This window comes from Electrophorus electricus, chromosome 22 (genome assembly GCF_041902795.1).
Source record: "Electrophorus electricus isolate QZ-2024a chromosome 22, ASM4190279v1, whole genome shotgun sequence".
Lineage (NCBI taxonomy): Eukaryota > Metazoa > Chordata > Actinopteri > Gymnotiformes > Gymnotidae > Electrophorus > Electrophorus electricus.
This window is the reverse complement of record NC_137518.1, coordinates 7,220,528-7,243,884: the sequence shown is the minus strand read 5'-3', so window position 1 is coordinate 7,243,884 and position 23,357 is coordinate 7,220,528. Positions and strand designations below refer to the sequence as shown.

At 38.3% G+C, this 23,357-nt stretch overlaps 1 protein-coding gene across 2 annotated transcripts; it reads right to left on the bottom strand.

The window, feature by feature from the left end:
* Nucleotides 1-4,959: 4,959 nt before the first annotated feature.
* On the bottom strand, nt 4,960-13,124 carry hnrnpa1a (heterogeneous nuclear ribonucleoprotein A1a). 2 transcript variants are annotated; one of them, XR_014119390.1, is made up of 12 exons: nt 13,020-13,124; nt 11,830-11,946; nt 11,578-11,724; nt 11,139-11,349; nt 10,966-11,058; nt 10,725-10,778; nt 10,571-10,639; nt 10,260-10,409; nt 9,929-10,057; nt 9,587-9,657; nt 7,648-7,727; nt 4,960-5,069 (listed from the first exon to the last, which is right to left on the bottom strand). XR_014119390.1 is itself a non-coding variant. In XM_027001995.3 (11 exons), the coding sequence occupies exons 1-10, from the start codon at nt 13,029-13,031 to the stop codon at nt 9,596-9,598; spliced, it is 1,044 nt and encodes a 347-aa protein (XP_026857796.2). In that variant the 5' UTR covers nt 13,032-13,124; the 3' UTR covers nt 8,713-9,114; nt 9,587-9,595. The 2 variants fall into 2 exon arrangements, 1 of the variants encoding a protein (XP_026857796.2); XM_027001995.3 differs by lacking the exons at nt 4,960-5,069; nt 7,648-7,727 and adding an exon at nt 8,713-9,114.
* Nucleotides 13,125-23,357: the final 10,233 nt, after the last annotated feature.

The window sequence follows — 23,357 nt, the reverse complement described above, 5'->3', positions numbered from 1 at the left end:
TTTAAAGATATTAGCTAACATTAGCTAACTAGTTTATACCTAGCTAGTCCTCTCCACTCTCTCTTTCTCTAGTGGCCTGCCGCCACAATATACTTGCAGCCATTAATAAAATTCCGCAATAAAAACTTGAAAGTTCTCAAGTAGGCATAGTATAGTCATGGCCAAACATTTTGAGACTAGCACAAATTTTGGTTTTCACAAGGAGAGCGTTTCAATTGCAGTGACGAAGGCTTCAGGGTGCTCAAGAAAGTGCCAGGACCGTCTCCTAAAGAGGATGTGGCTACAGGATCGGGTCACCACCAGTGCAGAGCTTCCTCAGGAATGGCAGAAGTCAGGAGTGAGTGCATCTGCATGCACAGTGAGGCGAAGGCTTTTGGAGGATGGATGGTGTCAAGAAGGGCAGCAAAGAAGCCGCTTCTCTCCAAGAAAAACATCAAGGGTAGACTAACATTCTGCGGGAAGTATAGGGATTGGCCTGCAGAGGACTGGGGTGAAGTTATTTTCTCTGGTGAAGCTCCCTTCAGACTGTTTGGGACATCTGGACAAATGATTGTCCGGAGAAGAAAAGGTGAGCACTACCATGAGTCCTGTGTCATGCCAACAGTGAGGCATCCTGAGACCATTCATGTGTGGGTTTGTGCAAAAGTTTGCAGAACACTGCCATAACGCAGTATAAGGAATAAGGAATGGTATCAAAACATCCTCCAAGAGCAACTTCTCCCAATGATCCAGGCACAATTTGGTGATGAACAATGCTTTTTTACCCCTCAGCATGACAGTGCACAAGTGGTTCGGTAAACAAAACATTGAAATTTTGGGTTTATGGCCAGGAAACTCTCCAGATCTCAATCCTATTGAGAACCTGTGGTCAATCCTCAAAAAGAGGCTGGACAAACAAAAACACAGAAACTGTGATCAACTCCAAGCACTGATCAGGCAAGAATGGTTTGCCATCAGTCAAGATTGTGCCAGAAATTGATATCCAGCATGCCAATGTGACTCGCGGAAGCCTTAATATTTAGTGCTGACTTTTTTAAAGTCTTTGCTTAAACTGGATGTATTTGTCAATAAAATGTTAAACTTATGAATTGCTTATAATTGTACTTCACTATACCATATAACATCTGACAAAAAAAAACTGAGGCAGTAAACTTTGTGGAAACCAAAATTTGTGGATGTCTCAACTTTTGACCAAGACTTAATGTCGATTTAATGTGGCACTGTACGGTAGGAGTTTTTGTTTTTTGTTTGACTTGCATCGGTGCCATCAGTGCATCATGATGAAGCACACCATTGATACCTCGTGAGAGCCGTTACACCGAATTGTTACTGTTGAGGTTTGATTTTAGATTACGGAAGCTACGCCAACGCGCTTTCTTTTCTCGTTCTGCTACTGTCAGCGATCAGAATGAACAGAGATGCATACATTTACATTTTATATTGTACATTAATTACATACATGTATTTTCAAGAGTGGTACACTGCACGTTTTCTACATATGTAACTCGTATGGGGAAGGTCAGGCATAGTTACGCCAGAAATATTTTTTGCCATGAAGAAACCAAAATGCCAATAAAACATTTAGTTTAATTTAGATTAATACACATACTATAAAAAGCACTAAGAAAAATACGTTCATTTTGTTCATGACAAAATATACCTTTTTTATATAGAGGTATTGCAAACCTGCTGTATGAATTCTCATACTTTGTGCCTGTTTTATTGTGCTAAACAGATAATGTGTATATGTAACCCTGAAAAAGAATAAAGAAAAAGCTCACAATGGTATATTCTGGGACTGGAGCGTGCTTATTCACCTACATGCATATGCCCTTTTTAACTTACAATACCATTAATGTGAGAATGCCAATAAAAAACGTATAATCACATTAAGAAAAAGCATGTTCACGAGGAATGTGGGCTTCCTTACTGCTAACTAAATGTTAGCTGAAGTTAGCGACCAGCTCCTAACGTGCCGACTGGATTCTAGTTCACTATCGTGCACTCTTGCTAGTAAGCTATGATTATTAAAAACATTTTTTTTTAAATCACACCATCAAGCAAACAGGGAAAAGACGTATTAACAATTCGTCCAGTAAAACGTTTAAGCAAGTAGCTAACGGATTATACTACGCGCCATATTAACCTTTATGGGTTAAACTTTACTTATTAGCCATCATGGCTAATACAGTAACAAAATAGCCACTACCAAGCATTTAATGTTTAAAGAAAATAAATGTGTATAACAAACGTTTGCCTTTACGACCTTCTGAATACGGTAGGCTAACTACAAGCCTGGAGCTATAGGTTTTAATGAACGAAAGTATAACATGATATTGAGGCTAGCCTAAAAGGAGAAAGAAAAAAACAATACTAGCTTGACGTAACCATGGTAATAAACAGTAATAAATTCAAATAAAAGAACCCATCTATCGCACTAAGAAAAGGCATGCTCATGAGGAAAAATGAGGGCTTCCTTACTACTGAGCTATAAACAATTAACTCAGCTAAATGTTATCTGAAGTTAGCGACCAGCTCCTAACGTGCTGATTGTATTCTAACTATCATGCATTCATGCATGTATGAGCCCATGCCGCCGTAAAATGAGCGCCAATAGCATTAATGACAAGTGCCTAACGAAATACGGCAGAATCAAGTCCTTAAAGTGATAGGCTTTAAATATAAACACAGACCACAGAATAACAAAAATACTCTGACCTGTGGGTTACATATAGAATCAGAAACGATCGAAATAAGGATATATTGGCCAGGTATGTCCACTAAAACAAGGAATTTGTTCTTGGTTAGTGGCTCGCCACGCAGTTACTTGTACACAGTATAGTTAACAATCGGCACGTTAGGAGCTGGTCGCTAACTTCAGCTAACATTTAGTTGAGTGCATTGTCAGCCATTATAGCAGTAAGGAAGCCCACATTTCCCCCGTGCCTTTTCTTACTGTGACAGGATTGTGCTACGAGCACAATAACAAGAACCTGACATGCGCTGGATTTCCAAGCTCTGTGTGGTGGAGTGAGAGCTTGTATATTCCTTTTTTTACAGCGTTTCAAGCAAGGCTTGAAGGAGCCGATTTATTTTTGTGGTACCCCTCCCCCTTTGGTTAGTTTTTGGTGGTGTTCTTTGTTTTGTCCGACTAGCGCCGGCGCCACCGGCAGTTCACGATGACATACGAGGTTATAATATCGTGAGAGCAGGTGCTGCAGTTGCTCTCCACGGGCTGCACAAGCCGAGTATTGGCTGGAGCCATTCTCCCAGTTTGGGGGACAGTCCCTAGTGCGCCGATTAGCACGGGAACCACTGTTGCCCTTACCTTCCACATCTTTGGGTCCTTGGTATATATGCATATATAGCCATGCATGCTGATGTTATACAATTGCTACCCCAGGTTTCCCCGCACTCCGTAGCCTGCTTTCTCAGTGCGAACACCGATTTGTTTTGGATTTTCTTGGCGATCTCCTAAAACTCCTGGAAAATCTGCAAAAATGGTGCTGCGTGAACTAGCCAGCAGACACAGTTCATCAATCATCAGTGTTCCTCTGCCGGTTTAATTTCGGACATTTGAACTAGACATTCAGATTACGTATTTTCTTTAATGTTGAAGTTGCACAGTCTTCATGAACATTCTCTGACGGACTCTCACACATCAAGCGACACAAACTCGTTGAGATTTTAGCAAAGCAAAGGCGTCTATAGGGTTTTATGATTGAGTGTCTAAGACCTCCAGAATAACAAAAATTAAAAAGAACAATCCATCCATTAACACCTGCCATAAATGTCGCATTGTTTAATACAGAATTCGTTTTTAGTTTGTTTCTTAAGTAATGTTACATTAGCATTTGTTCAGTCATCAGGGTTCTTCTGCTATCAGTGGTATTTTCCGTAGCATGTTAGTGCGATTTCATTTCGGACAATTCTAAAATACAACAAAATCACGTATTTCTTTATGTTTTAGTTGCAGTCTTCAGAAACATTCCCTGAGACAGATCCTCTGTCCCACACATAGCATGACAAAACAGATTTTAGAAAAGCAGTGCAGAGCGATCAGTAATGGTGTCACAGATTGCGCAAACATTAAAGCTTTCAGAATGACTGATTCAGGTTTCAGTTCTGTTGTACGCCAGCAGCGCCTCTGGCGGATGCCAGTGCCCCATTTTCTCAGTATACTCTAAATTCGGAGACACATCGGCACGGTTGAGTAAGATTGAATAACAGAACTACTAACGATTTAAACTAAACACATCTCAGCGACGTACAAACCGTATTTGTAACATGACAGCTGTAGTAATGAGAAGTCACAGTGAACATGCTTAGATCCGTGCATGTGTGACCCTGCTACATTAATATTCATAGATAACTAATTTGTTACTTTGTTAAAGATCTGAATGCTCTGAATAAAATAAAAAAAGGCACTGCCCGTTTTCAGTCTTTTCCAGATTAACATCAGGATTTCTTTCCATGAATCATGTTTTTTTCAAATGTTTAAAATTGTCATGTCAAAACTTTATAGTACCTTAATACAGAAATACCTGCTCCATAAAACTGATTCACAGGATCTTGAGGCTGAAATGAGTTTTCCTGCCAACAATACTCTTCTCATACAACCCTCATACAAGGTTTTTTTAAAAAGCTTATTTTGACTGAAGACAAGTCTCCATGGGAAGAAGTAACCAGCTACATTCTCACTCCCACCCTGCCTCTTACATTTCATAATCCAGTATAAAATAAATTAACTGACTTGTGTTCAATTTCAATTTAAGCACAATTTATCATTTTATAGAGCCCCTAACTGTTCAGCACTGCAGACTGACTAAAATGAAAGTGGGACTAGAAGCCATACTGAATCAAGTCCACCCATAGCTTGACTTGGGGAAATTGTGTTTGTCAGTTCATAGGTGAAAGGCTATGAAATTCCTTTCCTCGAAACTCTTGAATGTAAAAATGTTTGTTTCATCTTAAAAACTTTATTTAAAAAACCTTTTAAAAAATTCACAATAAAACAAAAGATGAAAACATCATCCACCAGCAGACATTTGGTCCAGATTTGAAATGGCCTGAAATGAGAAAGATATCAATTGTCAGAGGATGAGTAAATATACACAGGATTGACTGAAGGCACCATTTTAAATCAAACCATTCAATAACCAATGTAAAACAAGAAGTCTACAATCTTGAGCTTGACTGGCAAATGGTTATTGTCTGGAAAAGGAGAACTTTGGCAATGGTGCCCCTTCATTTTGAACAAGAGCACATCAGTGACTATCAAATCGTTAAAAACAATCTTCTAAGTATCATGAGCAGCTAAGGCACTGTGTGAGGAATAACTCAGGTTCTAACAGTAGGACTTGAGATTCTTAAATGACACCATCATCTGCGAAGTGATGGGACCAAACTGGCCTTGAGCGGATTCTCCTCAGTCAATGCAGACTGAAGCTAACCGACCACAATAATGAGCAGAGTGGGAAATGGCCATGACTTAACACTCAAACAGAACTGGAGAAAAACAAACATAAGCCAGAATGGCTAATCACTTCCATAGCAGAACTGAATTAAGATCTCATTGTAGATGTCAAGACAGCCAATCCCAGACCATAGAAATAAATGCAAAGACAACATATAAAAAAGTCATTTACAACAGAACACTCAAAAAGTAGGACGTGAACGGTGCCACAATAAATTTGGTCTTCCAGCTCACATGGAAGGGGAGCCTTCAAGTATAGAAAGGCACATATTACCATTCGAACAGCTTCTCTCTTGACCCTAATAGAAAATTAAAATAATCCTAGATTAATATTTAGTACAACTGCAAATCTAACTAGGAATAAACCTGACACCAGTGCTCAGATTACATCACACAGTAGTAACGAGTTCATGAATTTTTTTAATGAGAAAATTAAGCACATCAGAGATAACATTCAGTAGCTGCCCAATGTCATGTTCATACAGAGATCAGAACCAACAAGCTAGAAAAAAAAAAAGACTCTAGAATCTTTTACACCTATTCAAGAACCTGAACTTACATCTCTGATCTCACGCTCCAGCTGCTTACTAGATTCACTGCCCACACTTTAAGGAAATCCTACCTGAAGTAATTGAACCTTTCCTAAATGTAATAAACTCATCCTTGAACATCAGCTATGTACCTACTTCATTCAAATGAACAGTAATCAGACCATTTATCAAAAAACCTAACCTTGACCCACGTCAGCTGTCAAACTACAGGCCAATCTCAAACCTTACATTTATTTCCAAGATCCTAGAAAAAAAACAAAAAAAAACTGTAGCTCAGCAGCCAAGATCATGACTGAATCATAACAAGATAAATGAAGTCTCACTCAGGGTTCAGCCCTCATCATACTACAGAAACAGCACTTGACCAGGGTTGTGTCTTTTTGCTTATATAGCTTGATCTGAGTTCAGCACGAATCTATAGGTCACAACACATTACTAGATAGACTCAAAAATGTGATTAGGGGAAAAGCCCTTTCCTGGTTTAAATCTCATCTTGCTAGCTGCTACTAGTTTGTTAACATAAATCGAGAATTTTCAGTGGTCTTCCCCCACAATTCCTAGTACATTACAACTCACCCCATCGGCTCGGATCAAGAGATGCAGGCTCTTTACTAGTAGCAAGAATAAAAAACAAAATTACTGCAGGGTGCAGAGCCTTTGCCTATAAAGCTCCCACACTACAGAATAACCTTCCTGTAAATATTGATACTCAGATGCAGTCTCGATATTCAAGGCTGAAAACCTATCCAGTCATGGATTTTATTAACCATTTCCCATCTTGGGTAAAGGTGTACATCTGGGGGTCCATGGGCATTGAATTATGGTAAACTGGGATTTTATGATGTCGTCACATCACCTCTCTTCTGTCACTCAAGTTTGTTAACCAAGATCAGTGGAACGCTGATGTTCCAGGGACCCCTCATGCCTGTGGTTCCTTCTGACTCCATCCTTTTAGCTATGCTGCCATAGCTAGATCTGCTGGAGTCCATCTTTGCACATTATAGATCGCCAATTTACACACCTTTGTACCTGGACATGCTTAATAATCTGTCCTCTCTTTTTTTTGCCAAAGTATACCCCTGTTACGATGTTACTGAGCCTCAAGCCATCTCAGCTACTATAAGTCCTCTCACCACTCCCTGCCTGATGGCCCCTGCTGTAGCCCTCCACCCTAGCAAAGAAATTCTCTGTTGCCCTAGATGGATGTGTTCCTGCAGGATGGGTTTCAGACACACTTAAACTGGACTAGACGTTGATTGCTTGTGATTTTGTGTGTCATTTTTATTATTTTTCCTCTTTTCCACTACTTATACTGCTCCTTTATATTGAAACTACTGTAGCGGCCATTGTCGGCCAGAGTAGGATTGGCCTGCCCTTTGAGTTTTTGTTCCTCTCAAGGTTTCTTCATGCTCTAGGGAGTTTTCCTTACCACTTTCACACTTGCTTTGCTTACTGGGGGCTTGGACTTGGACATTTGTACAGCTGCTTTGTGACAACTTATAAAAAAAAAAAAAAACACTATATAAAAAAATTTGACTTGGCTTATTTGCATATGGTCATTACAAAAGAGTAAGTTAGGAATAATTGAGAAAGAAAAAAGGGGGAGAGGATATCACAAACCTTCACATGGAAATTAGTTGTGCATACTGGCGCCTGCGTGACTGTTCACACTGAGGTACAACAAATCCATCCATTTGGTTCTGTTAAACAAGAAAAATATCATTCAGAAAACAAGCCAGGGAAAAACTCAAATGTTCTGCTCAGTGCACTATGCAGTTCTAGTCATAGGTGTCTCATGCACCACCAATTACTACTCTAGCAAAGATAAGCTGTTCTTTAAAAACTGGTATTATGCAGTAAAAATTTGACCAACCATGAAAATAGCCAAACTGTTACCCAATTTAAAAAATAATTCACATAAAAAGAACTCATTTGCCTCTTACCTACCAGTCTGGTACGTAAAATACCTCACTTCGGTAGCTGTCTCTTGCTAGTCTTACATGAGCAAGTATTTTCTCAATAAGACTGCTGTCCCCTGCTTCACCTGCTCCCAGCGAAGATCGTGCTACTTTTCTCCCTTAGCTGGCGATTTCCATTAGCTAGCCTCTCAGCTGGCTCTTTCCAATGGCTAGCCTCTCGATGGATCGCTCATCAGCTGTCTCTTCTGATTGGCTAGGCTTTAAGCTGGCTCCTTCCGTTGGCTAGAATCTCAGCTGGTACCTCATTGGATAGTCTGATTGTGAGCTTGCCTCCGCTGGCAAGGGGAACCAAACTCAAAATATATATTTGTTCATGAGAGGGCTACAAGTCTCAGCACTGGCAACAAAATCCACAGTACTGTAGCTAAAAACAACTTAAGATAAACCTAAACAGAGGCAAATTGGTAAACATCTCATTGTTTCAAAGTAATTTAGCACTATACTCAAACGCAAACTAAACAGCAATTTTCAGTGTAGTTCTGCTTACTGAAAAGCAAGTTTCATAGATTTGATCTGAACTCACAGAAGGTTGCATAAATCTAGCAACCTTCCCAACTACAACTTTCAAGATAAAGAGCAGGTTCACACAAAAGGTGTACGCAGAGGTTCATCTCTGTGGAACACTATCATTCAACAGAAGCCAGTACTGAGACACACTATTCACCAAGTAAAACGCTAAGGAACACAGTTAAATTAAAAAAAAAAAAAAAACCAAGAGCTGTTTATTTTGTCTTGATTGGTGGCAGTATACATAAAAAAACCCTAAGGTTGCAAAACACAAAGAAAAAAAAAATCCTGCCTAAAACCTCATTGGAATGATTTACACTTCATAGACACAAGGGAAAGCTACAAACAAATAAGCGTCCTCGCGGACAAGAGTACTTTTGACAAACATTGATGGACCTCACATGCCTCCCCACACCACCCCACAGCCCACCCAACCTCCCCACATGATTTGCCTCCCCTATTATACACGTTTCTTCGCGTGGCAGACGTTAATATTGCCGCCATGCTGCTCGGCTGGGCAGATCTAGGTGTAAACCTGCTTCCTTCATTCTCTCCTTTCCCTGTCCTCTCTCTCTGGCTCTCCTCTCCTAAGTACTGTGGCCTGTTGAACAATATGGAACATACATTCAGTTACACTTTGCACCTTTCTTTGCCTTTCTCCATCAACAGCTGCACTGCAGGGGAATGATAAGCAGCAGCACAGAAGCAAACCTTCAGGTCAGCTAAGATGTGACACTGCAGGGAAAAGGGAATGAAGAGGATTTCGCATATGCCACGACGTGGATGTTTCAAACTCTGCTCAAATTGGCTCTCCGCTGGCGAGATTGGATCTTAGCTTGATGAGAGTTGAAGGTTTGCTGCTGGATCCCCCATACTTACTGAGAACTCAATTGTAACATTTATGGTCCACTTCAAATACTCAAATGCAAGTAGGGGCAACCATAGAATCTACAGGTTACAGACACGTTGAAATGTAAACAAGTCTAATGAAATCTGGGTGATCGAATGCATGGTTGAGCCAGGCATCAGTGACAACTAGACTCCACCACAGCACTGAGAGGGCCAGTGCTTACCTTGAAAATCTAGAACCTCCTCCCACCAGAGCCTCCTCCATAGCCACCACCAGAACCACCGCCATATCCACCTACAAAAGCACCACATCACATACAGATATCATATTGGGGTTGAAAAGCCACAGCCAGTATGCCAAAGGCTTCCATCATCATTAATCCCATCCCTCATCATCCCAACACACCAAAACAAATACACGTCAATTAAAACTTGCACTGCAAATGCCCAACATGAACAGTAAACTGAAAGTTTACCTTTGTAAGCAGTAGAAACCCTTTAAAAAATCATGGACTTTCAAAATTACAACATCCATTAGTTCTTGGATAAATAGCAAATGCACTCACCACCATATGGGCCTCCACCACTCCTGCCCCCTCCATAGTTCCCTCCTTTCATTGGGCCATAGTTTGAGGATGACTGGTTGTTGTAGTTGCCAAAGTCATTATAGTCACCACCACCACCTCCAAAGTTGCCTGCAGTAGTCAATGAAAGTTTTGGCCTAAACATTTCTTATATTACGATTTCTCAAAGAAACCCATGAAAAGTAAAGCAGGAAAAACAAAAACAACAAACTAAATGCATTAACAAAAGTTTTTTGCAGTTACAGCCTCCCCCCGTCTCATCCCCTTAAACAATCCTCCAACCCCATCTTTGTCAACAACTGACATTACTGACCACCTCCAAAGTTCCCTCCTCCACCACCATTGTAGTTGTCATAGCCTCCGCCTCCATAGCCACCACCACCCTGGTTGCCATAGCCACCTCCACCGCCACCACCATAACCACGGTTACCACCATAGCCAGGACCACCTCCACCATAGCCTCCTGTGGGAAATTTAAGAGAACAAAACTTAGAACCTCATTTACAGAGGTAAAGTACATAGGGAGACTCTTTTGTTGTCCTTTAATAGGTTATTTAAATCAATTTAATTACACAAAATACTTTCAGAGAGATAAGGAAATGCCTGAATTACTTATTTTCCTACCATTTCCTCCATAGCCATTGCCGTATCCATCGCCACCACCATATCCTCCTCGGCCACCTCCATATCCACCTAGGTTGAGAAAATGCTTAATATTTACAAATACCATTAGGCAGAGTTCGCATAGAGCCAACATTTCTTCAACATAAAACCATACCTCCATATCCTCCACCTCTGCCACCAAAGTTTCCACCACCACCTCCACGGCCTCCTAGAGCAGAAATGTTTGTTTTAAAAGCCATAGTTATGAGATGTTGGTTTTTTTAAACCCACATACAAAACAAAAAGAAAAGCAGCAATAAATTACATCTGATCTAGTAAGATACAGCTAATCACAAGAAATTGCTAGGTTTCCAAGATTTAAATCTTTAGTTATTTCATATTGCGCTTTCATTTACCCCTTTGGTTCATTGAGACCCTGTTCATTTCTTCTCTGGAAAGCGCTTTCCTGACTTCACAATTGTGACCATTCACTGTATGGTACTTCTGGACTGGAAGGCAAAAGCAATGGATTAGCACATCTGGCTTAGTCCTTCACCCCTTAAATGGAAGAATGCTAGTGGTCACTTACTGACTATCCGGTCCACAGAGTCATGGTCATCAAATGTAATGAAGGCAAATCCCCTTCTCTTGTCACTGTTCTTCTCAGTCATGATGTTGACTTCTTCAATTTTGCCAAACTGGCTGAAGTACTCACGCAAGTGTTCTTCATCAGTGTCTTCCTTGATTCCACCCACAAATATCTTCTTAACAGTTGAGTGAGCACCTGGTTTGCATGAGTCCTTTGTTACATGGGGAAAGAGTGGGGAGGGAAAAAAAAACACTCAGCACCTTTAAATGATAACTGGTCAGGTATCTCAACAGAGTGGATAAACAGACTAGTAACCAATATGATTCCAATAAATATAATTAAGTAATTTTACACACATAAAAAGGGGAACACACAATAGGCTTCAACCACACAAACAGTAAATCAATTCAGCAAATTAACTGATCAAGTGGTAGCCTACCTCTCGTGACACTGCCCTCTTGGGTTCAACAGCACGCCCATCCACTTTGTGTGGACGAGCATCCATAGCTGCGTCGACTTCGCTAACAGAACTGTATGTAACAAAACCAAATCCTCTTGATCTTTTGGTGTTGGAATCCCTCATCACCTGTGAAAAATATTTTTAAACTTAAAAACCAGTAGGACTCATCTGATAGAAAGGGACAAATACCACAAGTTTAAGCATTTGATAAAAATTAAAATATTAACATACCACACAGTCTGTTAGGGTGCCCCATTGTTCAAAATGGGCCCGAAGACTTTCGTCCGTTGTCTCAAAACTCAGCCCCCCAATGAAGAGCTTGCGGAGCTGCTCTGGTTCACGAGGAGTCTAAACATAGAAAAAAAGTTACCTTTAAATAAAAACAAAACACTGCCCTTCTAACCTTTCTCCAAGCCTCTGAAAATGAGAGGGTTCCTCTAGTCCCTCTGCTGTAAATGTGTTCCCTGACCTCCCCTTGTCCCAAAGTCCCTCATTAGCATTATAGAGGAGCTGCAGCTTCTACTGCAGGAGGTGATTCAATGGATTTCTTAGGCCCATCTCACATATGTGAGGTTATCAGAAAATAAGTGACAAGGAAGCCAAGGTCCACCAAATCTTGGATTCTCTCTTCATCCAGTGTTAGGGGGCTACACCTATACAAATCTTAACGCCTTTAAGGGAGATGTGGGGATATCCTACTACCACCTCACCAAGCATTCTTATATTCCATGCTATTCTGGTCCTTTTTGCTATTGACAAATAGGCGTCCGGAGACGGACAAGAGGGATCTGAAAAATTCGATGTCTGGCCACCCTAGGTCGCAAGTATTGAAGGGGAGGTGGTAGAAGCAGCTCCAAAATCGCTTCATATTTTAAACGCCTAAATTAAAGTATTTTAAACTGTTTATTTACAAGACAAACAAGCCCATGAGAACACAATGCCGTGACAAATATAAAAATTTCAATCGCGTGGCCTAACTCGACCTAACATTTACTAGGTAGCCAGCTACACAGTCTCGCCTTACAAAAACAAGACAAACATGGTTTGGTCGCAAGATACAAAATGGCGGAACTATACCGATCTATGCGGAACCAATAAAAATACGAGCGCCTGAATGAATGGGGGTGCATAGTTTAAAATTTGTAGCGAAATTATATTTCCTTTTGTTGGGCATAAGACAAATACTGTCACCAAATAAATAAACTATAGTACAAACCAGGAAGAAAAATAGTGTAATAAAAAGCTAACCAGCTAGCTAGCTAGCTATTTGTCTGTAGATAGACATAATGATCCGATATTAACAGTGATCGAGCTAGTAAACTGCAAATAATCCAACACAAGGCTTTACACAAAACCAACCCAAAATAATAACAAAGTGTTATTAATGGTTTCGACGGCTTTTTGTTATTGTACGATTTTACCTCTTTAGACATGGCGACGTGTTACTGGTAAACCACAGACCTCACTATACGAGAGCAACAGTATAGCCTTGTATCAAGGATTAAAAACGTCCTGGTGTACGTGACGCTCCTACCTTGGGTCTTGTGATTGGTGCAATCTCTGTTCATACAAAAACTATTGGACAGAATCACGGCGGTTCCGGAAGAACCGCCTTTTCAGTCGGAAATGAAACGCATTTTGATATAACTAACATATATAGGTACTGGATGCGTCTGGAAAACAACGTAGTATACAATAGTGCGTATTGAACCGGAAAGTACTGTATACAAAACAATATCCAGTAAGCAGTATACAGCTCACCATTCGGTGCTTAAAATGGGCAGTGAGGCAGCAAAGTCAAAGGTATAAGGCACTTAAAAATAGTTTCAGCCGTATTTCTTTCCAAAAAGGAGTCCATCTTAAAGACACTAACTAATGGCAAACTATCCAATTACTACAAATATGGGAGAAGTGTCGTTTTTGGATTCAAACACATTGTGGTATAACCAAGACATTAGTAGCAGTGACCGGTTACATAAAAACAGTTAGTTTTTCCTTGTGGGCTATAAACCTTAAAGAAACATTTTACTTAAGGGTGTGGCATAACAGCCCTGAAACCTTACACTTAACTAAGAGAAAACGTCGAAGGACTTATTACTGAAGTTTTGCTACCGTAATGTCCATTGTTTCAATAAAAGAAAAATGTTTCCATTCACGAAAAATACGGCCACAATTTTAAAACACTGATTTCTCCTGCTCCGAAAAGAAAAGCTGCAATTGGAGATACATAGACGAAGGAAAAAATGAACCAGGATCTGTACACAATACTGTTGAATAATAAATTACAATTACTTATTTTTATAATTACTTAATTATACTTCATTGTGCAATTATAATATGAAGAATAAAAATCACAACTACTGAAGAATTTAAATCAATTTAATGAACTGGCTATCATTCAGTACTACTACTACTAAATGTATTTAACATTACCGACCTCCTCCAAAGTTCCCTCCTCCGCCGCCATTGTAGTTGTCATAGCCACCACCACCGCCACTCACATAACCACGGTTACCACCATAGCCTCCTGTGGGAATTGTAAGAGAACAAAATTTAGAACCTTATTTTACAGAGGTGGAGTACATAGGGAGATTATTTTGTTGTACTACTAAATGTGTTTAACATTTTCCAAATTAGTTTGTGTGTGTATTCATTTACATTTTTTATAAGTAATAAATAATTGTTATAAATAGTATGTTCTGCTGGCCTAAGTGATGTCTCTATATCTGGCTCTCCGGTTGTCATATTATATTCCAAATTTACTGAATGTACGCTCACACTTTTTAATCCAGAATTGTTGGAAAACAAACAATTTCTTTCCAGAACGTTAAAACCGTTGATCCTTATCTCTTTTGTCTTCCTTTTCATTTCAGTTTGTTTTTTTCTGAATCCTCTTGTTCTCATCTCTTGGTTTTTCACTATAACAGCATAATCTCTAAGGGATTATCTTTATTATCATGCCCCATTAAAAAAAAATAAAAATAAAAATAAAAAGAAGCAGGTTGGCCTATGATTCCCACTTGTCACCATGGTACACCCTGAACTTGGATTGATAAAAGTCACAGGCAAACATCTTGAGTGTATAAGAAAATGGGTCTTAGTGTCTACTCTGAGCTCTACACTCAGTACTTATATATTTATATTGTTGACATTTGTTTTTTTAACAATTTGTTTTTTTTGGTGGCTCCAAACATAATTCACTCTGGAGACAGGGCAACCTGTGTTGATCCTCTCAGTGATATACCTGGAGATCATTAAGGCATTGTTCTAACGTTCCTAGAAAAAAAGATGTCTGTGGCAGTATTTTCTTATTGACAGTAAGGTAAATTACTAGTGGTGCATTCTAACATATTCAAACCAGTGTGGGGTTGGAAGGATTCATGGATGGTGTCAAGAGCCATTATTGAAAAGGGTATCCATAAATCTCACTCTTCCCAGCAAATGCATCCACCTCCTTATCGATCACTGTTACACACTGCTGCTGCAGTTAATCTATTGTCTTCCCAAGTCTCCTGCTTTTTTGTCCCTGTTAAATGAATTACTTACAGTAGCCTCATCCGCTTCCTCTGCTATTGTGTTACTGGGTGACTTTAACATTCATTTGTTGAAACTTGTTGTGTATTCTCTTCTAAGATCTTGAATGTTCTTGAATGTTATGTTTTCACTCAGCAGGTTGATTTCCCCACACACAGTCATGGTCACCCACTTTATTTACTCTGTACCTCTTGACATAAATATATTTCTGTTTTTGTTTTTTGGTTGGTTTTACTGACCATAAAGTAATTAAGTGTTGTTTCAGTATGCCCTCTCCTAAATCTCTTGTTAAATCAATTGTTTCTTTCTGTAACCTCAACTCTATTGATCCTCATATCTCTTTCAGATATCTCTAAGCTGTCATCTCTAAACTGCTTCTTTCATAAATTGAACAATGGCCAAATCTGTACTCTGTGAATAACTGTTCATTGTTTAGATGGTCTAGAGGACCATTTTCTCTATCCTGAAAATCTCGCTTAGGTACAGTATTATCTTCAAATGCCTACAAAAACTCTTTGACTTTAATCTTACACATAAAAGTACATTAAACAACACAACAGTTTTAAAGGGATTACTTTAAGGAAAAATCAACGCTTAAAGGAAAATTTGAAAGAGATTATGATAGTTTCTCTTAACAAAACCCTTAATGTAAAATATATCATTTTTGTGCAACATACTTAACCTTAAAGAATACTTAAAGATAATCTTAAGGGAAATTTCCATGTTTTAAGCAACTGAGCACATATCTCTGTTTCTCCTGTAAGTTGTGACATGGGGCCTTTATGAATTGGACTTGATTTTTCCTCAGGACATCCCTGAGATGCTTGATCAGAATCTTGGCGGCAACCATGAAGTTTATGTCATATTCCTCAAAACATTCCTGAACAAATTTCACAGTGTGGTAGGGGGCATTATCCTACTGAAAGAGGTCACTGCCATTAGGAAATATCGTTTCCACGAAGGGGTGTACATTGTCTGTGACAATGTTTATGTAGGTGGTATGTGTCAAAGTAATATCCACATGAATGCCAGGACTCAAGGTTTCCAGCAGAACATAGTGCATTCTGGTGCGATCTCTTCCTCTATATGTGACACACATGCACCTAGTCATCCACATGATGTAAACGAATACGTGTCCATCAGAACAGACCACCTTCTTCCATTGGTCCATGGTTTTGATGCTCACATGCATAATATAGGTAATTTCAGGAGTACATGAGTCAGCATGAGATAGCCTTCACTCCCTGTGAACATTAGTGAGCCATGAGTATCCATGACCCTGTCACCGATTCACTGGTTGACCTTCCTTGAATCACTTTTGCCAGGTAGTAACCACTGCATACAGGGAACACTCCACAAGACTTGCTCTTTTGGAGGCGCTCTGACTGAGGGGTCCAGCCATCACAATTTTGCCCTCATCAAACTCAGTTGAACCTTACACTTGCCCATTTTTCCTGGTTTCCATAAATCAACTTCAAGAACTGACTGTTCACTTGATGCCTATCCAACCCCTTGACAGGTACCATTGTGATGAGATAATCCATGTTATTCAGTTCACCGGTCAGTGGTTTTAATGTTGTGGTTGATCTGTGTGTGTGTGTGAAAAGCACACTTGAAAGCATACTTCTAATCACATAAAATTTTGTGATATATTTCTTTGCTCAAGTTTCACAGTGAATCCTGAGCCTTGTTTCAGTACTTTTAACGCATCTCCCTCATCAGCCCTTATCTCACATATGTTGGATGAGTGGCCACTTGCAGAACAAGTGAGCAGGGTATTCGGCATGACAGACATAGTATAGGAGATTTTTCAGTAGGAATGAACTTGTCCTTGGCAACAATGTCCTCTGGAACACCTGGTGTTGCTAATAAAATATTATTCCTAAATGTTAAAGAAAAATATTGAATCTATTATTTTAAAATGGGCCTATATGACAATGACATATTTAAATGTGAATTTGATAGCTCCAGAGAGTTCTTTTAGAGACATTCATGATCATTAAATAGTCTGTGCCAGATGAAAAAACAGAAACTGACAGTTCCCAAAGACAAAATGTTTAAGGTTTTTAAATGCTTTAGAGTTGTTTTTTGGCACATTGTTTTTGACTAAACCACAGATTTTATTCCATATTTCCATTTTGCTTACTCTTTGACCCCTTAAGTAAGCATATGCCAAAAAGCACATCTCTGTGGTCATGTTGGATATTCTTTCTCTCCTTCAGTACAATTTCCTTCTCACAGTATAATTCTTTTTTTATCCACCTTTGGTGACTGTAGCTTATTGAAAGTTTTCCTTTTTTTGACTCAGTATCATAAACCCACATTGACAAGGACACATTTCAAGTAAAGGATATATATAAGAGGGTAAATTCAGGAATGACATGCATTCTGGCATTATATACATATGTAAATAAGGAAGTGGGGCATATACATCCATGTAGCTGAAATGAAATCAGTTGTGCTGAATTTCATGAAATACACAGATTAATTTAAGATAATTCATTTCATTCTATACTCCTTTTTTATCCCAAGATGATTTTCAATTTGTAACATTAATATTACCATTAACATTAATATAATGCAGATAGAAATGTTTACTAGAAATAAATAAACCATCACTTGACAAAAATAACCAACACAACCTTCACTAACCATCAAGTACAATGAAGATAAATTTAGTCAGCTGTGTATGTATGCAGTATTTGGCTTCGTAAAAGCCTGAATATAGCAGATAAAATATTTTGGTTTTTATATTATTGTATTTATTTTTTTATTATTTTATGAATATATTAAAATGTTTTTATATTGTTTTATTGCTCCCAGTCATGACTTATAAACATTTCACCACCATTAGCTTTTCACCATTTTTATTTTTATTTTTTATCATTACTTCAGGTCACAGCGCCTTCTGGGTAAGTTCATCTCCCAAAGGCTGCAGTTAAAATAATGTCAAGAAATGGAAACATTGTTATAGCAAGTCAATGAGGGGATATTAAAATGAATATTGATACAGAGCCCTAGTGGACAGTGTATTTCCTAAGTTCTGTTTAGTGTGTGAGCGTGAGACAGCATAGACATATTATGGTTATGCTAGACAGGCTATGGTGAAAAACTGGAAGTTGAATTTCAATATAGGATATTTAGTATTAAAGTATTTAAATGACATTTTTGTAATAAATTTATAAAATTACATTTTTTAAATAACTGTTCACTGATGTTTCAGTAAATTGTTATTTTTATAATAACTTGCATTTCTAACCCCCCTCTCTTCTAAATGTATTTTGTGTCATATTGGTGTAATGGTTATCTAAAAAATAATTGCCATAGTGCAAACCCCTCAGTCCATGAATCAGCTACGTCTGTAGTGGTGATCAACACCTGTATAAGGCTTTCATTGTGCTTTTTCTTCTGGTTTCTCATCTACACTGAGATCGGACCTCTCAAACTCATCCAAGTATCATTTTTTATTTTTTCTTATACTTTGTCAAACTTTCATCACATATGTCCACAAACCTAAACATCTTTCCAATCTGAAATGTGTCTCGCAATTCCTGTCTACATATCCCACAGATCTCCTAGACACTATCATCACAGATGTCACAATCTCAGTAACCTCTTTTACTCCCAACATTCAGTCTTCAAAACCACCGAGGTAGAGCCAAACCTTAAGAAGGCCACACTCGACAGCTCCACCATAACCAATTACAGACTGGTATCACTTCTATCTTTCCTCAAAAAAGTTCTTTAATAAGTAGTTTACAATCAATCATCTTTTTTTCCTCACCCAGAACCAGCTGCATGATCCCAATCATTCTGCATGTATTTCTTCTTAGCTTTTTGCTTTAGTATGTCTTATGAAGACACAAAATGAAAAACACAAAATAACACTGCTCTGTTCCGTTCTTCTTTCTTGCAGCCTCATGGATGCTCACCCTAGACTCCCCAGCACCAATGCAGCAGCCATTAACAAACTCCCCTCAATGGCAGATTTAGTCATCTCATCGACACGCCACTGGTCTACAAACCAGCGTATTCAACAGAAACAGCCCTCATAGCAATGATTAAGAAACTTCATACTGCCAAAGCTGCCAAACTGTCATCTGTTTTGATTCTTCTGGACCTTTTGGCAGCCTTTGACACAGTAAACCACAACATTCTCCTTTCTCTCCAACCTTGGTGAGACTGGCCCTGTATGGAAATGGTTTCAGTCATATCTGGAAGAACAGTCCTATCAGGTAACATAGAGAGGATCCACATCTAATCCATGTAGACTCTCCACTAGTGTCCCACAGGGCTCAATATTAGGCCCTCTTCTCTTCTCTTTGTATACTCATTCCCTTGGTGATGCAATATCTTCTCATGGCTTCCTCTACCACTGCTATGCTGACGACAACCAATTAATTCTTCTTTCCCAACCTCCAACATGCAGGTTAAAATCAAGTTAACAATATAAACAAGATGAACAGCCTGTTCCATTTGTTGCAGAAGTCAAGATAAGCCAATGATTTACAACAAGGATTCCACATATTGAAGCAAGTCCTGAAGCCCTACATAGTGCTTGAACACAATGAAATTCAAGTGAGTGTGTGTGTGTGTGTGTGTGTGTGTGTGTGTGTGTGTGTGTGTGTGTGTGTGTGTGTGTGTGTGTGTGTGAAACCAGCCAAGAATGGGTTAGCGTATATACAAAACGACCACAATGAATAGATATTATCTCCCACGCTATACTATTTTACTGTTCCCTGCTTAGGATGATGGCCTACTGGCCACTGTTTTTAAAGACCATGAACTCAATTTTGGTGAAGGCTTGAAGTCACAATTATCTTAAGATCACTAATCCAGAGTTTGGGATGTGGCACATAGGCAAGAAAACAGTGCAATGTTGACGTGTTTGGTTATTAAACCTAAATGGTTAGGCTTAGCAAGCACAACCTGTGACTCAAGTGGAGCAAAAGGAGACATTACTGAAACCGTGTTTCCATTTAGCAGGAGTCTTAGGGATTAGCCCAGAAATAGTGCATTCAAGCCACGTTCCAGAATTGGTCACTTCTCAGAAGTATATTTAGATGGTGTTCATCAGTGTGTGTATATATTGGCTATACAACCATATAAGAAACCATATACCATACAAGATTCCACATAAACAAGTATTTTTGAGACTACATTAAATTGGTTTAAGACAAGTGCATCTTAACTTTGTCTCCCTTACTTGTTAGCTACATTAGCCTCATAGTTCCAGAGCCAAACCAAATAAACCAAAATTTAGGACATTTTAATCAATATACTGGCAACAAGACTATTTTTCTATTAGACAAAAATAATGAATGTACCTTTTAGTGTATAGCTATACGGTATAGGCTACCTACATGTGCTCCTTTCAATGCATAGCCATCCTTCTCCAAAATGATGCTGTGACAACAAGCTGTGTAAACATTTATTATAATAAACAATGGAAGATTTTTAAGGTAACTGTTGGACCACTGTGACTTAGATCCTATTATGCATTTGTTGGTAAAGGCAGCAGAGACTAGGAAATGCAAGTGTGAGGATATACGGTTGTTATGGGTATTGTGGTTTTACTTTTAATGATCTGCAGGACCATGCCAGTCAGCCTGGCTATGCGGTATCTATTTTCAATTTTTTGTCCTTCATAATACTTTATGACAGTCTTGCCCTCTTTTACCAAGTATTTATCTGACATAAACCCTTGTTTTAGGAATATTTTAATGTCACAATGAAATAGTAAATATCTTATTTTCTTTGCTGTAATGTGTGAATGTTTAATGCATGTATTTCTTCTTGTATTTCTTTTTGCTTTAGTATGTCTTATGAAGACACAAAAGGAAAAACACAAAATAACACTGCTCTGTTCCTTTCTTCTTTCTTGCAGCCTCATGGATGCTCACCCTAGACTCCCCAGCATCAATGCAGCAGCCATTAACAAACTCCCCTCAATGGCAGATTTATTGTCATCTCATCGACACGCCATTGGTCGACAGCTGGACAGCTATGATTTACTGCTTGGCATCTATAGGCTGGGCTGTGACATGGGTATTTATTGCTAGGTTGTGATTTGCCACTAGCTCTCTTTGAGTTGAATTATGGCATTAGCACTGATGGGATGCAGGAGCAGTCTCAGATTACAGTCATAAAACCAGTCCAGTGGGGAGGGTAAATGTACATTCAGAGAATGTTTGTGTGTGTGCCCTTTTACATCACACAGAAAGTCACATAGAAAAGGCTGTAACTGGAAGGAAACATTACAATAAAAGAGTGAAAGAAAACTTTAAAGACCCATGCATAAAAACATGCATACAAACACAAACCTAAACCAAGAAAAAAAAAATTAATAACTAATACAAAATGTAACTAATAACTAAGTGATGTTTCATGTTTGAAAGGTTCCCACTAAACTTTCAAGAAGTAGAATAGATTATAATAAAAACATTTCTAAATCTTCTTCAATGTGATGTGCATTCAGTGCAGTTGAACACAAATCCTCATATATTTTCTTAAATATTAGCAAGGCTAAATGGTAACACATTTGACTTTTTTCGGCTTGTGAAAAAAAATTGATCTTTAAAAAATATTAGCAATGTGTTTGGCATGATCAGTGGCCAGCAGTTCTACACTTAATTGATAATCCTGTAAAGTTTGATAAAGTTTGATGTGCTAAGTGGTAATACTTTCGCTTTTATTGGACATATCTCTCATATGACATAACTCTGATTCCATCAGCAAAATATATACATACAATTTCCTTATACAGTCAGCACAAATTGTGCGAAGCCTTCTGTAGAGGAAATACCATCCAAGTGTACAAGAAAATAAACCCTACAACTTATATATATGAAAAATCTATTGATGATAAGGCATGCTGCATAATTAGTCTACCAATTTTGTATTAATCACAACCAATTAATCCTTCTTAAAATAACTAGTGTTTATTTCCAAGTCCATATATTATAATGACAAAACAAGGGTAAACTATATTGTATGTTATTAGGAGCTATAGTTTTTTTAACCAGGTATTTTCATAGACCTTGAAACCAAGCTATGATAAAATATTTAGACATTTCTCTTCATTTATACTCTGTACCATTATTCCTTGAGCATGGGTATGGAATAGATATTAACATGAGGTTTGGCAAAAAAAAAAAAAAAAAAAAAAAAGCATGAAATGGCATTGCATGCTTTATGGCTGAAATGTCTCATAACAGATTTTATGTCTGCACTAAATTTAATTCCCTGCCTCACGAGGAGCGTCAAAGTGTGAATTATCTCTAGCAGCCTACCAGAACAAGTGTGCGTGTGTATGTATATATGTATGTATGTGTATATATAAAAATATATAAAATTAAAAAAACTCCAGTCTCACCCTTGCATTGAGCGGTTGTTTTATCAGAGGCCTGGGAGTGTAAGCTTGAGAGTACAGTGCAGTATTTTTGCTCTTCTTTGGATTCTTTGGATTCCATTCATGGGATTTGTTGGAACCACTCCTCCAATTTAGGGGTCATAGCCCCAGTGCCCCTATTACCACTGAGACAATCATGGTGTTAACCTTCCATGTTCTTTCTATTTCTTCCTTCACTCACTGGCATTTTCCCAACTTCTTATATTCATTTGGCTGTTTTCATTGCTTGGGACATCCACATCTTCTACCAATGCTGTTTTCTTCATTTTGTACACTATCAAGTTGTCTGGTTCATGTGCCACTACCTTTATATCTTTCTAACATGCTTGGACAAAACAATGTCACAGGTAACCTATTATTCTAATGCAATTTATTTGAAACAGTTTCATTTAAGACAAATTAGCAATTAAACATGATCTCCCATTTGCACTGAACTGTATGCATACTGTAGACTGTATTGAAATGAGTTTGCTTTTTCATTACAATTGAAAAATGTTAACAATATTGTCGCTTACTTAACAACTAACAACCACATATTTAAAAATCACATTTAGGTCATATAACCTAAAATCTGTTTTAGATTTTGTCTGGTTTAAGTCCTACAAATAATAAATGAAATAAACAAAATTTCTATGAAATGAAGAATCATAAAAAGATGCAATAGGTAGTACATCACCTTTTTCAACAATTAAAGCACGCATGGATTTGTGGTATGGCATAATTCCATTTCCAAATACACCAATTGTACCAACAATCTCCTTTAAAGGTTTTAGATAATTCGCTTCTATTATCCACATTACAACCAAGTAGTCCT